The following is a 13,548-nucleotide window of genomic DNA, read 5'->3' as shown; positions in this document are numbered from 1 at the left end:
GAGATAATTTTACAGAAGATGAAGAGATAGTGAAGAATTTCAATCTGGGCTATGAAATAATATTTATTTTACAAACATTTTCTGAATAAATTAGAGGATGAGTTGGAGAAGACAGAGATTGAAGTCAGCGAGCTAAATGTGACTGCTAAAGTCCAGAGAAAGTAAGTAAGAATGCGCACGAAGTAGTGGTACTGAGAAAAAGAGTGGCTAACCAATTGAATATGACCAGTGAAAGAGAAGAATCAATGATAAATTTTTGATCTTTGGGTAACTCTCTGAGCTGTGCTGTCTTAATTAAGATTGGAAATGAAGCAAGAGAAGAGGAAAACATGCATGGCAGGATGCTATTTTCAAGGTTCTCATGGAAGGCCAAGGAGAAATATCCAATGCGTTACAGAATATAGAAGTTCAGATTCATTTAGATGTCTGGGCTACAGATAGATGCGGAAGAATCAGCAAGTTGAGTTGGTGGTTGAAGATATGGAGAGAATGAATGAATTAGGTGAACCAGGAGAAAATCCACTCAGAGAATTCAACAGAATAATAATAATCAGAGAAATCAGAGAAAAGCCAAAAATGTGATGGGAGAGAAGAGTTTAGAAGGTGGACTGTGGTTAGTGTTGTCAAAAGCTACAAAGAGGTCAAGTAAAGGAAGAAATTATGATGAGGACTTATTTGAGAAATAAGATGTTGTTGCTCAAATAAAAGCTATGATAAGTGGAAAATTTTTAATTTACAGGTTGTACATATTTGTTTTAACTGTCACAGTAAACTCCTATGTTAGGGCCATCAATTCTCCCACTATGCAGGTGACAAAAGTGTAGCCCATAGAAGTTATGAAGATTATATTGCACAACTAGTAGGGGCTTATGAAAAACAGTTGATAAGTTGAGTGGTAAAAAGTATATCATTTATTTCTTGTTACTTGGCAGCCAAATGAAAACATAAACAGGCTCTTAGAGAAGATTCAGAATTGTATGTGAAGGATGACGTCTTCAGGGAACAGGAAAGGGAAAACCTAAAAATTAACTTTAGTGAATGATTAGAAGTTAAAGCTGGGCAGGAAAAGAAAATGTAATGAGAGCAGTATATAAAGTGTAATAAGGAATAAGTTGGGGAATGAAGTTTTGACAAGTGTGACTCCGACCCACAGTCAAAGAGACATTTTATATCACAGACAGTTTCTCTTTCTCTCTCTTTCCTTTTCTTCTCCTCCAGGTGTCTCTCTCTCTGCCACACACACACACCACACGTACAGTACTGAATACAAGTGTGACTAACCAATAGGTACCATAAAGAAAAATCTAACAATTTTTATTATATTTTTCAGTGATTTATTTTGTTTTTTTTAATTTTAAAAAAGCAGTCAGCAAGATATAATTTACATACTACACAATTTGACCATTCAAGTGCACAATTTACTGGTTCTAAGTAGTTTCAGAGTTGTGCTCCATCACCACCATCAATTTAAGAACGTATTTCATTATTCCTTCACCAAACTGATCCCTTTAGCTTTCATCTCTAGTCCTCCCAGCTGACCACAGAGTCCTGCAAAAACACATAAATCCCATCAAACTTTTTTCTTAACAAACCCTTGCAATTGCTTCATATGTTCCCATTAAAAATAGTAAACTAAAAGTTCTGTTATTTGTCCTAATTTACCTGCCAAGCCTCATTTTGTGCTCACTTTTCTTCATTGTAGCCCTCAGGAAGCAATGTTCTTCTTTCAGTTTCTGAGAAACAAGCTTTTTGTGTCCTCAGTTGTGTACCATGTTGTCTACATGAACAACGCCTTGTTCAATATTAGTTTATCAATCAAATTGATTGATAAGAGCATGGTTCCTTTAAATTATGCAGAAGAGGGGAAGGGAAGTGCTGGACAGAGGAGCCTATGGGCCCTGGATAAGGCTCCACCCCCATGGAAGTAGGTGAGCACAGGCACTTCTGCCTTCCCGCCCAAATGTTGCATTTTGCAGGAACACCCTGGCCTGCCATGCCCCCATCCTGGACCTATAAATACCGGAGAAACTAGCAAGGAGGAGGCAGAAGGAGCTGGACCTCGTGAGAAACACATCAGCAGAAAAAGACACCAGCAGCTATCCCCCAGACCACACTGGCAGAAGAGCACGCCAACAGGCACTGGCAGGCTGGCAGCCACGGACAAGCAGAACAATGCACAATTTGGCTGGGGCAGTGGGAGGAGAGCCCAGGACCCCTACCTGCCTGACTACAGGAGAAAACCATTTCCTTTCTGGCTCCGCCATCTGCTAAGAGCTAACTCCACACAATAAAACCTTACACTCATTTTCCAAGCCCCCATGTGACCCAATTCTTCCAAAACAGCAAGGCAAGAAACTCCGGGATACAGAAAGCGCTCTGTCAATAAGACAAGGTACAGGATCTAACTGAGCTGACTACACGCTGCCTATAGAAGGCAAACTAAAAGAGCACCCTATAACACACACCCACTGGGGCTTCAGGAGCTGTAAACATTCACCCCCAAACACTGCCAGCGGGTCAGAGCCCCACAGCCTGCCCATCTGTATGCTCCCCTAGAGGTTTGAGCAGAACAGTGGGGTACTGAAGAAGTGAGCCACACCCCCAGCACACGCCCTGCAATAGGGAAGTGAGAACCTTTCCTGTTTCACTATTTCACAACCCTTTTTTAACTAAGGTTCCATGTCCCTAGAAAAGCCATTTCTAACCTACTTCCCATCTCAATAAGACTCCCTTATTGTACTTTCTCATATCATCTTGTGTAATTTTTATTGTGGTAAAATACATATAAAATTTGCTATTTTAAACCATTTTAAAACATATCATTCAGTAGCTTAAGTTAAGTTCAAACTATTGTACAGCCATCACTAGTCCATCTCCAGACGTTTTGTTTCCATATAAAACTATATACTCATGTATACAGTAACTCCCCATTCCTTCTTACCCATCCCAACCTTTGATGACCATGTTTCTATAAATTTTACTACTCTAAGAACATCATATAAATGGAACCACATAATATGTGTCTTTGCATACTGACCTATTTTACAGAGCATAATATCTGAAGGTTTGTCCATGTTTCAGAATTTTTTTAAAGGCTAACAATATTCCATTGTATGGAAAGACCATATTTCTTTGACTCCTCTATTGATGGGCATTTAGGTTTCCATCTTTTGGCTGTTGATAATGCTGCTATGAACATACATGCACAAATATCTGCTTAAGCCCATGATTTCAATGATTTTGTGTGTATGCTTAGAAGTGAAAATCTTGGACCATAACTTAATGTTTACAATTCTGAGGAATTATCATACTGTATTCCATTGTATATGTAAATCACATTTTCTTTATACATTTATCTAGTGTTGTTTCTATATCTTGGTTGTTTCTATATCTTGGTTATTATGAATGATGCTGCAATGAATATTAAGAGTGAAGATATCTCTGTGATGTACTGGATTTGTTTCTGTTTGGTGTATACCTAGTAGTGGGATTGCTGGACTACGTGATAGTTCAATTTTAGGTTTTTGAGGAACTCCCATGCTGGCTTCCATAATGGCTCTACTAACTTACATTCACACAAACAGTGTGCAACGATTGTCTTTTCTTCACATTCTAGTTAGCATTATCAATTTTTCTTTTTAATGATAGGCATTCTAACAGGTATGAGTTAATATATTATTGTGGTTGGTTTTCATTTGTATTTCTCTGATGATTAGTGATGCTTTAGCAAGTTTTCATTTACTTATTGGCTAAACTGGCATTGTTTTTTAAAAATTTCTTACTAAGATTGTTCATTGTTAGTATACAAAAACATTATTTTTGGAGACGAAGTCTCCATAATTTTGGAGATGGAGTCTTGCTGTGTCACCCATGCTGGAGTGCAGTGGCTGTACCTTGGCTCATTGCAGCCTCTGCCTCCTGGGCTCAAGTGATCCTCTCACCTCAAACTTCCAGGTATTTGGGACCACAGGCACATATCACCACATCCAACTAATTTTTTGTATTATTTGTAGAGGTGGTATTTTCTCATTTGGCCCAGTGTATTAGTCCATTTTCATACTGCTATAAAGAACACCCGAGATAGGGTAATTTATTAAGCAAAAAGGTTTAATTGACTCATAGTTCCACATGGCTAGGGAGGCCTCGGTAAACTTACAATCATGGCAGAAGGTGAAGGGGAAGCAAGGACTTTTTTCATATGGTGGCAGGAGGAAATATGCAAACAGGGGAAATGTCAGACACTTAACAAAAAAAAAATCAGATCTTTTGAGAACTCATCACTATCACAAAAGCAGCATGGGAGAAACCACCCCAATGATCCAATCACCTCCCTCTCTTGATACATGGGGATTACAAATTGAGATGAAATTTGGGTGGAGACACAGAGCCAAGCCGTATCACTCACTATGGTCTTGAACTGCTGAGCTCAAGCCATCCACCCACCCTTGCCTCCCAAAGTGCTGAGATCACAGGTGTGAACCACCACACCCAGAAGAAACTAATGGTGTATACTGACTTTGTGTTCTGTGACTTTGATGAATTGTTTACTTCTGACATTTTAGGGAGTGGAATCTTTATAAAGGGATTTCTACCTTAAGATTATGTTATTTGTGAACAAAGAGTTTTACTTATTTCACTTCTTACTTGAATGACTTTTATTTCCTTTTCTTGACTAATTGCTCTAGCTAGAAATTCTAGTACTCAGATTTTGTTGAATAGAAGTGACAAAAGCAGAATTCCTTGTCTCGTTGTTTATCTTAAAAGAAAAGGTTTCAGTCTGTCATTATTGAGAATGATGTTAGCTACAGCATTCGTATATATGACGTTCATTATGTTGAGGTAGTTTTCTTTTGTTCCAAATTTATAGTTTGTTTTTAGTCCCAAAAGTGTGTTAAATTCTTTAAAATCATTTCCTGCATCAATTGAAACAATCATAAAAGAACAATTTTTTCTTTTCACTCTATTAATGTTTGGTATATTGAACCATCCTTCTGGTCCAAGAATAAAACCTACTTGTTTGTGCTGGGATTTAATGTGATAGTAAATTTGATTTGCCAATATTTTGTTGAGAGTTTCTGCAACAATCCTCAACAAAAATATTGGCTTGTAGTTTTCTCATAGTATCTTGGTCTGGCCTTAGTATAAGGGTAACATTAGCCTCATAACGTGAATTTGAAAATGTTCCTTTTTTAATTTTTAATTTTTGGAAGCATTTCAAAAGGATTGATGTTAATATTACTTTAAACACTTGGTAGAATTTGTCAGTGAATCCCTTTGTTCCCAAACTTGTGTCCATGTGTGCACACATGCATGTGCTTTTGTTTACTGACTCAATCTCCTTACCAATTATAGGTATATTCAGAGTTCCTATTTCTTTATGAATTATTTTTGGTAACTTGTATGTTTCTAGGAATTTGTCCATTTCTTCTGGGTTATCCAATTTGTATGGATATAATTGTTCACAGTATTGTTTTATAATCTTCTCTTTCTGTAAAACTGGTAGTAATGTCCTGTTTTCTTTTGAGTTTTCTTTTTTCTTAGACAATCCAGATAATGATTTTTCAACGTTAAAGAACTTTTTGAAGAAACATTTCATTAAATTTATTTTCTCTGTGGGTTTTTTACTCTCTATTTTATTTATCGTTGCACTAATTGTATTTTTGTTTTTAATGCTGACAAGAACCAACTGATTTCCTGACGTTGTAAAGAAGCATGACCTGTTGTTTGAAAACTATGCTTTGGTTATGGCTGAAATTGTCGTAACAATGGGATGGGGCAGTAAGTTTTATAATGATAGCCCTTTGTCTAATTTGGCTACCACTCTGCCTTGTCTACCTCATCCTTCTTTCCTTAGGTAAGTGCAGGCCTCCACAGTTATCATTCAGCTGGTTCTATGACACAAAGCCCAAAATCACCCTCACACCCTAATCAAACTGCATTGGAAATACTTAGCCTGCAAAGAAGATGATAACAAACCAAAATTGGTAAAGCTAAATGCTTAGATTCCACTCATTACTAGATGTCAGTATCTAGGAGAGGAACAGGGACAAAATAAACAATAGTTATTTCAAAGAAATATGGCCAAAAGTGTGGAGTTACTTTTTTTGGAGATGGTTCTAAATGTGTGAATTAGATTCAACTGGATTTAAGTCTTTCTTTCATTTGAAGAATTGTTTGAATCCTGGTTGAAGACTTAAATGAATTCACTCTGGTATCCCACCCTCCTGCTGGGAAACTTCATGACCTATATCAGAAAAAAAGTCCTAATATGATGAAGGCCCATACACTACATGCCAATATGATTGTTCTTTTTTCTTTTTCTTTTTCTTTTGAGACAGAGTCTCGCTCTATCACTAGGCTGGAATGTGCAATAGTGCAATCTTGGCTCACTGCAACCTCTACCTCCCGGGTTCAAGTGACTCTCCTGCCTCAGCCTCCTCAGTAGCTGGGACTACAGGCATGTGCCACCACTACCAGCTAGTTCTTGTATTTTTAGTAGAGACAGGGTTTCACCATGTTGGTCAGGATGGGCTCGATCTCGTGATGTGTCCGATTCAGCCTCCCGAAGTGCTGGGATTATAGGCATGAGCCACCACGCCCAGATAATATGTTTGTTCTTAATGCCTGAATGTATTCATGCATCTCTTTTGTAACATTGAGCTCTTTGAGCTTCTAAAGAGGAACCTTAATGGAACTTTAGAGAATTACCTTAGGCTTATATGATGCTTTAAGAATTTATGTTTGCATATAAGAATTTGGATTCCTAGTTTAAATTATCAATAATTCTTAAAATGATGAGTTCAAGGTTGCATTACAACACTTTCTTCAAATAATCCAGTTTATATTCTTCTTTAACCCATTAATATTTTTTCTAACTTTTCGGACTTGCCCTCACAGTATATATCTTCCTTTTATTAGAGTATACATTTATTTTACCAGAAGTGTTTTATTCTATGGTTACCCATGTTATTTATCTCCATAATCATAGCAAACACACAACTGTGTCCAAACCTTCGATGTTATCTCCAATCCCTGACCTTTTGTGTGTACTCACTTAGGGATCCTATAAGTTTTTCCATATCACCTCTTATATCATGGAGCAACTTTCTGATTAATATGCAAAACTTTAATTTTCCCTTCCTTTTACAAATCTACCTTTTTAGTAAAATGTTCCTGCCCACCAATTTAAGACTTCAACCACCAGAAAATTTTGCCTTATCTAGAAGATATATTTTCAAATTGACAATATAGTTGCTGATAAGCTTTTAATGTACAGATATAGTCTAACAAACTGTATACCTCAATGATTCTGCCAAAAATATATATAATTTAGTAATTTGAAATCTATTTACTCTTCCATGTTATTTATCTCCATAATGATGGCAAACATACAACTGGTTTCAAACCATTGATGTTATTTCTGAGGTGTTTATAGGTGTTATTTCCACATCTCTATTAAAACTGATAGCAATGGCCATGAAAAGTATACTGTGTATGTGTTACAGCCTGTCTTATTGAAATGTGAACTAAGAAATACCAATAAAGGATGTATTACCACCTCATATTGTTATTATAACAGAGGGTACTAATCTGCTTGTTTAATGACAAGTATGGATAGTTTCTTCCTTGCTCTCCTCTTTTGTAACCTCATTTTTAAACAGAAAGAGTATACCAGCTGCCTAATGTGGATGAAAGGATTTTACTTTTGTTATCTTCCAATTACCTAAGAATAACTTTCAAATTTCTTAGCCAGGGACATGCCCTTCACAGTATAGTTCTCATTTATCTCCCTGCCCAACGTCTTACAAAACAGAAACTCAATGTATAGTTGTTGGGTAATGAGCAGATACATGACTCATGCTGTGTATAGTTAATTATTCACATACACAGGTCTGTCTTTCTGACTAGACCAAGACTAGGCTCAAGTCTTGTTCATCTTTCTATTCGTGGCAAATGGAAAACAGCACAGTATGTGCTTAATGTTTCTTGAGTAAATAGTGACTTTTTCCATCCAGTAATGAAGTCATTATTTTAGGTTAAAATCACCAGATAGCACTATATACATAGTATATTGGAATAATTAATTATAATATTAATTAATAATGAATTACATGATATAGTGATATCTTAATATATATGTAAACATTATAAGAACTATTATATATTATAAACTGTATAATATTACTATTAACTTATAAATATTATATTTTCATGAAATATTTTTATTTCTAAATTGGGACATTATCATGAGGTGTTCATGTAGCTAAAGGATATCAGCAACTTAAAAGCTCAATATGGTAATGAAGAAAGACATAATTTCCTGTTTGATAATAATGTGACAGGAATAGCTCTAAATGCCTTCAGTGGATCACAAACGTAACTTGCTCCTCTAGCCAAGGTTCAAAATTGTAAAATCCTATAAAAAAGTGACCAAATTATCCACATGGGTTTATTATTTTTCTAAGTCCTTTGAAAGACTTTAACATATGAGTTACTGTTTTTGCCCACAACAATCCCACAAGACAAAAGAATGGCAAGAATTTACCAGGAAAGTGTTCTTCAAAAAAATACATCTACATAACAAAGTCTTAGCAAAAGATTTTAAAATGGCATCCATCCATTCCGCTCACTTCTAGATCTGGAGCACTCCTCAGAAGAATTCTTGGAGGATATCAGACAATAGTTATAGTGCCCAATTTGTGTATACTCATAAAATATTTTACTGCAATGCAAGTCATCAGATGGTTTCCATCAGAATTCATTGACCATTGAGCTTTGGAGGAATCTGGATATAATAATTTTAGATACTTTTATAAAAACATTCAGCTGGGTGCAGTGGCTCAAGCCTGTAATCCCAGCACTTTTGGGAGGCCAAGGCGGGTGGATCACCTGAGGTCAAGAGTTCGAGACCAGCCTGGCCAACATGGCGAAATACCATCTCTACTAAAAATACAAAAATTAGCTGTGCTTAGTGGTGAGCGCCTGTAGTCCCAGCTATGCAGGAGGCTGAAGCAAGAGAATAGCTTGAACAGGGAGACGGAGTTTGCAATGAGCCAAGATCATACCACTGCCCTCCAGCCTGGATGACAGAGCAAGACTCCATCTCACAAAAATAAATAACTAAAATAAATATAAAAATGTTCATACTCACATTTAGAGGAAAAGGACATCTTCTAGCTGATGAAGGAAACACAAGGGAAGATGCTATCTTTTTAGTTAAGGCTGTATTTCTTATGGCATATAAAAATAGCTGGCATGGGCCAGGCACAGTGGCTCATGCCTGTACTCCCAGCACTTCGGGAGGCCAAAGCAGGTGGATCACCTGAGGTCAGGAGTTCAAGACCAGTCTAGCCAAGGTAGTGAAACCCTCTCTGTACTAAAAATACAAAAATTAGCCCAGCATGGTGGTGCAGCCTGTAATCCCAGTTACTCAGGAGGCTGAGGCAGGAGAATCGCTTGAACCGGGAGGCGGAGGCTGCAGTGAGCCGAGATCACACCAGACTCTAGCCCAAGCGACAGAGCAAAACTCTGTCTCAAAAAAAAAAAACCTGTCATGTTGGAGGCATTCAATAAATACTGGCTGAATGAACAAATGATCTAATGCTCTGGATTAATAATATATAATAATATATAATTGACTATACGTATTGATTCAAATCAGCACAATCAAAAACAGTGGCAAATTACTATGTAAATACATTTTAAAAATACATTTAATATTGTACTATTTCACATGATATGCATGTGTTCAAAGGGACCTCAAAAGAAGCATGTTTAATAACTCTCCATCAACTATGGGGGCAAAGTGTATATTAAAGCCCTCATGTATGTCCACTACTATGTGAGGCACTTTGGGAAATAGAAGGAAGAGTACACAGTGCATGCGCACAATGAAAACTGCACATGCACAATGAAAAGTGCATGCACACAGTGCATGCATGAACCTTGTCCACCGAAGTCTCAGAAGCCAGGAGTAGGGATAGCCCAAACATGTCAATGTGACCACAGATAAAACATTATGTAAGAATCTAAGGAAAATATAAACCAAGTAAATACAGGTCTTAGAAGCATATTTTCTTCTTAGCTTACTTTATTGCACATTTATATCTTAAGTTTGTAATTAAGTCCCTTCTCATTACATGCAACAATGTAGCTGAACTCTAAATTAGTGCTTATTTGTTTTAGATTACAGTACAAGCCAGTTTTGAAACATAATCTAAAGGTAATCTCAATCAGCCAAAAAAAATCATCTCCCAATTAGCTAGAATAAAGAAGGTATTTTACATATCTAGGTAAAACACATTTCATACTGTAACATAATTTATTTAAATCGCCAGCTTGTCAGTTATTCTTTGCCTGTGAGGCCCAGGGGCACGCCACTTTGCAAATGTTTAAATGGTGAATAAAACACTCTTTCCAATCAACAAGCAATTTCACCAGCAATGGTTTAAAAATTTTTTTTAATAAAAACTGTGCATTCCAAAAATTAAAATCTTTCAAACAACAACAAAAAATGGCACTCTGATTAAACTTCATTTTAGATTCTGCAGGACACTTGGCCCAACTTGGTTTTACTCTAGATTTCACTGCCCTCCCACTCCGCTAAGTCTTTCACCAACATTCAAGTTATTTTCCTTCCCTGCCAGCCAGCCAGGCGATGGGAGAAGCAGGTGTGGCCTTCATTGTCAGCAGGTCTTTGATGTCAAAAGGGCAGCACAGTCCTTTCAAACTCACCCAGCGTGTTTGCATCTAACCAAGTTAAACAACTAAAAGAAGTAAAACAAGAAAGCAATGCTTGTACAATGTACAGTACATATTGGTGGCATACGCCTGCTTAAGATTCGCCTGCTTGCTTCTCCTGTTCAATCGCTGTGACCAGAAAACTACAGAAAAGGAAAAAGATGGAGTGGGATGATTAAGGGGTTTCGGTACAGCCTAATATGGAATTAAAGGGCTTTCATTTGCAACATCTTTTCATATCCTAAACGTTCTGCAAGTGTACCTAGCTAGGCACGTCATAATCAAATAAAAAATGTATATTAAGTATATTAAATAGCGGTACATTTTCAGTGATAAATGTGTTTGTATATTATTATAGCGCATTAAATATTGCATTACTAAATTAATGAACCCTGTGTTCATGCAACCTTCCCCCCTTAAGGATCTCCCTATTGTTTTGTTTGTTTTTGTTTTGGTTGAGATGAAGTCTCCCCCTGTCACCCATACTAGAGTGCAGTGGCAGGATCTGGGCTCAATGCAACTTCCCCTCCCAGGTTCAAGCAATGCTTCTGCCTCAGCCTCCCAAGCAGCTGGGATTACAGGCGCCCTCCAGCAAGTCAAGTTAATTTTGTATTTTTTGTAGAGATGGGGTTTCCTCAGGCTGGTTTCGAACTTCTGACCTCAGGCGATCCCCTGCCTCGGTCTTCCGAAGTGTTGGGATTACTGCACTAAAAGTCATCTGATTTTTAATTAACCTTTGCAAGCCACATTCACCAACTGTAGGCTCCTTGCGCGCCCTCCCCTGCCTCCCGAATTCTTCCCGCGGCAGCTCCCAGTCTCCCTCCCTCCCTCCCACCGCCCGCTCCCATTCCAGCCTTTCTAAAGATGGGGGAGGGTCGGAGCTTACTTTCTTTGGAAGGCAGTGGATTTTTCTCTTGTGTTTCTGTCTTCTTCAGTTTCGACTTATCGAATTTCTCGATCTCAGACATATCAGGTTTGTCAGACATGGCTGCGGAGGAAGCTGTAAGGAGCAATCCAAAGTGAGGGTGAGAAACAGTCACCTGTCCGGGTCTCTGGACTGGGAACTGTGCTTTTGCCCGCCGACCCGCAGCCTGAGAAAGCCCTTCTAGCCCTCCTTCTACTGCCGTTCCGCGCTCACGAGCTTCCTCTTTCTACAGAAAAAGAGGCGACACCTTTCCTCAAATATTTCAAAACGCAGGGGATCAAAGAGAACCGATCCCTCTCAAAGTGGAATGTTCCGGAATAAAGGAAATTGACCCCTGCGAACTGTTAATTACAGCGTTTAAAATTAAAGGCTGGCTTGGACGAGGAGAGAATAGGAAAGCCACTTCCGCGTTCAAGTGGTTAAAATCGGGCAAGAATTCCTAAAATGGAGCCCAGGTCGCAAAAGCGTTTCCATTTTCTAGCCGCGGCCTCTCTGCAAAGAACGCAGGCCGGGTCCTGCGCCCACTTTTTAGTCCTCTCACATAGGCGGAGGCTGCAGCTGGAGCTTGCGACAACCGCCCTACCTGCTTCCTCGCCGGCAACACACTGCAGCCCAGCACGCAAAGCGCAGCCCGGAAGCTAGTCCTGCCTGCGCTCTCGGCATTTCGGCATCCCTAGCACACATGCCTCTGCAAGAACGGCTGTGAAAATGTCACAGCACAGCCCCGCCGCCGCCAGGCTGCACAGATGCAGCCCGTAGAGCCGTTTGAGGCTGGGAGATGGCTCGGGGCTCGGGAGATGAGTGAGCCTCAGAACAAAGGATCTGTCTGTTCACCCGTATCTCAGCTTCCAAGGCAACGCACAATACCTTTGCGAGCGAACACTAAGAAATTTTAACACGAACCCTCCGAGCGGCAGTAGATAAACGCCAGTTTTTTTGTTTTGTTCTTAAATCATCGATTTCCCCACCGCATTACCCAGCATCTAGGGTGCTTCGCATCCCCAGCTCCCCAAGGCAGCCTTCCCGGGGAGAATCACTCGGCTCGGCTTTAGGGGATGTTTTCACAGGGACGCAGATAATGAAGGAGCGAGCGCGGCAGGAAGGGGAGGGTAGGAGGAGTAACGAGGCAGGGGCTCTGGGGCTCACCGAAGCCAGGCGTGTAAGGGAGCGAAATCTAGTCTACGCAGTGTCCACCGCCGAGTTGCCAGAAAGAGATGCGCAGGCGTTGCTTTATAGCCCTCCTATGTAAATGAGGTGATGTCACCCACAGGCCCGCTTAAGTCTTTGGCTCCACGTCTCGGAAGGGCGTCTGAAAGCTGCCGGGCGGTTGGGAAGCCCCAACGCCACTCTGGGTCCACCACTGCCCCCCTAACCACAACGATGGCGAAAGATAAAATGAGCAAAGCACCTTCCAACACTTCCTTCAAAACGCATTTTCCCCTTTTACAACAGGAGCGCAAAAATTGCTCTTGCGGACTGGTGCATATTACATAAGGGTCGGGGTGATACCTAGGGTAACAGGCATTGTTTTACTGAGAAACTGGCTTTATCCACTGCGGACATAACGCACGCAAAGGCGCGGTGTCCCTGCCTGCAGGTCCTGGTCCGCTGCAAGGATATTATTCCTGTGACTCAGCTTTCAGACCAGTGGAGGCCTATGCGCCCCACCCCGGACCTCTTCCTCGCTGGCGTTGCTCTTGCCTTTGACAGAAGGTAAAGCAACCCTCAGTGATTTTAAAAGTGAAACTTTTAGCACTGTAACATCCATATTGTTTCATTAGCATAATTTTTGTAGGCACTTGACTCAACAGTAATATTTACTGCATGTAGAGCAATTTATCTGGAGTTTATAGCTCCCTCTTAGCAAAATAAGTCAATTTGAA

The 13,548-nt window shown here is 39.5% G+C and overlaps 1 protein-coding gene across 5 annotated transcripts; it reads right to left on the bottom strand.

The window, feature by feature from the left end:
- Window positions 1-1,342: 1,342 nt before the first annotated feature.
- Window positions 1,343-12,880, bottom strand: LOC129025828 (thymosin beta-4). 5 transcript variants are annotated; one of them, XR_008497356.1, is made up of 4 exons: window positions 12,812-12,880; window positions 11,627-11,740; window positions 9,152-9,177; window positions 1,343-1,548 (listed from the first exon to the last, which is right to left on the bottom strand). XR_008497356.1 is itself a non-coding variant. In XM_054473395.1 (3 exons), the coding sequence occupies exons 1-3, from the start codon at window positions 12,646-12,648 to the stop codon at window positions 10,759-10,761; spliced, it is 246 nt and encodes an 81-aa protein (XP_054329370.1). In that variant the 5' UTR covers window positions 12,649-12,756; the 3' UTR covers window positions 10,073-10,758. The 5 variants fall into 5 exon arrangements, 2 of the variants coding, with proteins under 2 accessions (XP_054329370.1, XP_054329371.1); XR_008497357.1 differs by lacking the exon at window positions 9,152-9,177; XR_008497358.1 differs by lacking the exons at window positions 1,343-1,548; window positions 9,152-9,177 and adding an exon at window positions 10,073-10,766.
- Between the last annotated feature and the right edge of the window lie 668 nt (window positions 12,881-13,548).

Source organism: Pongo pygmaeus, chromosome Y, assembly GCF_028885625.2.
Source record: "Pongo pygmaeus isolate AG05252 chromosome Y, NHGRI_mPonPyg2-v2.0_pri, whole genome shotgun sequence".
Classification (NCBI taxonomy): domain Eukaryota; kingdom Metazoa; phylum Chordata; class Mammalia; order Primates; family Hominidae; genus Pongo; species Pongo pygmaeus.
Note: the sequence above shows the minus strand (reverse complement) of the source record. Positions and strands in the feature narration are given on the sequence as shown.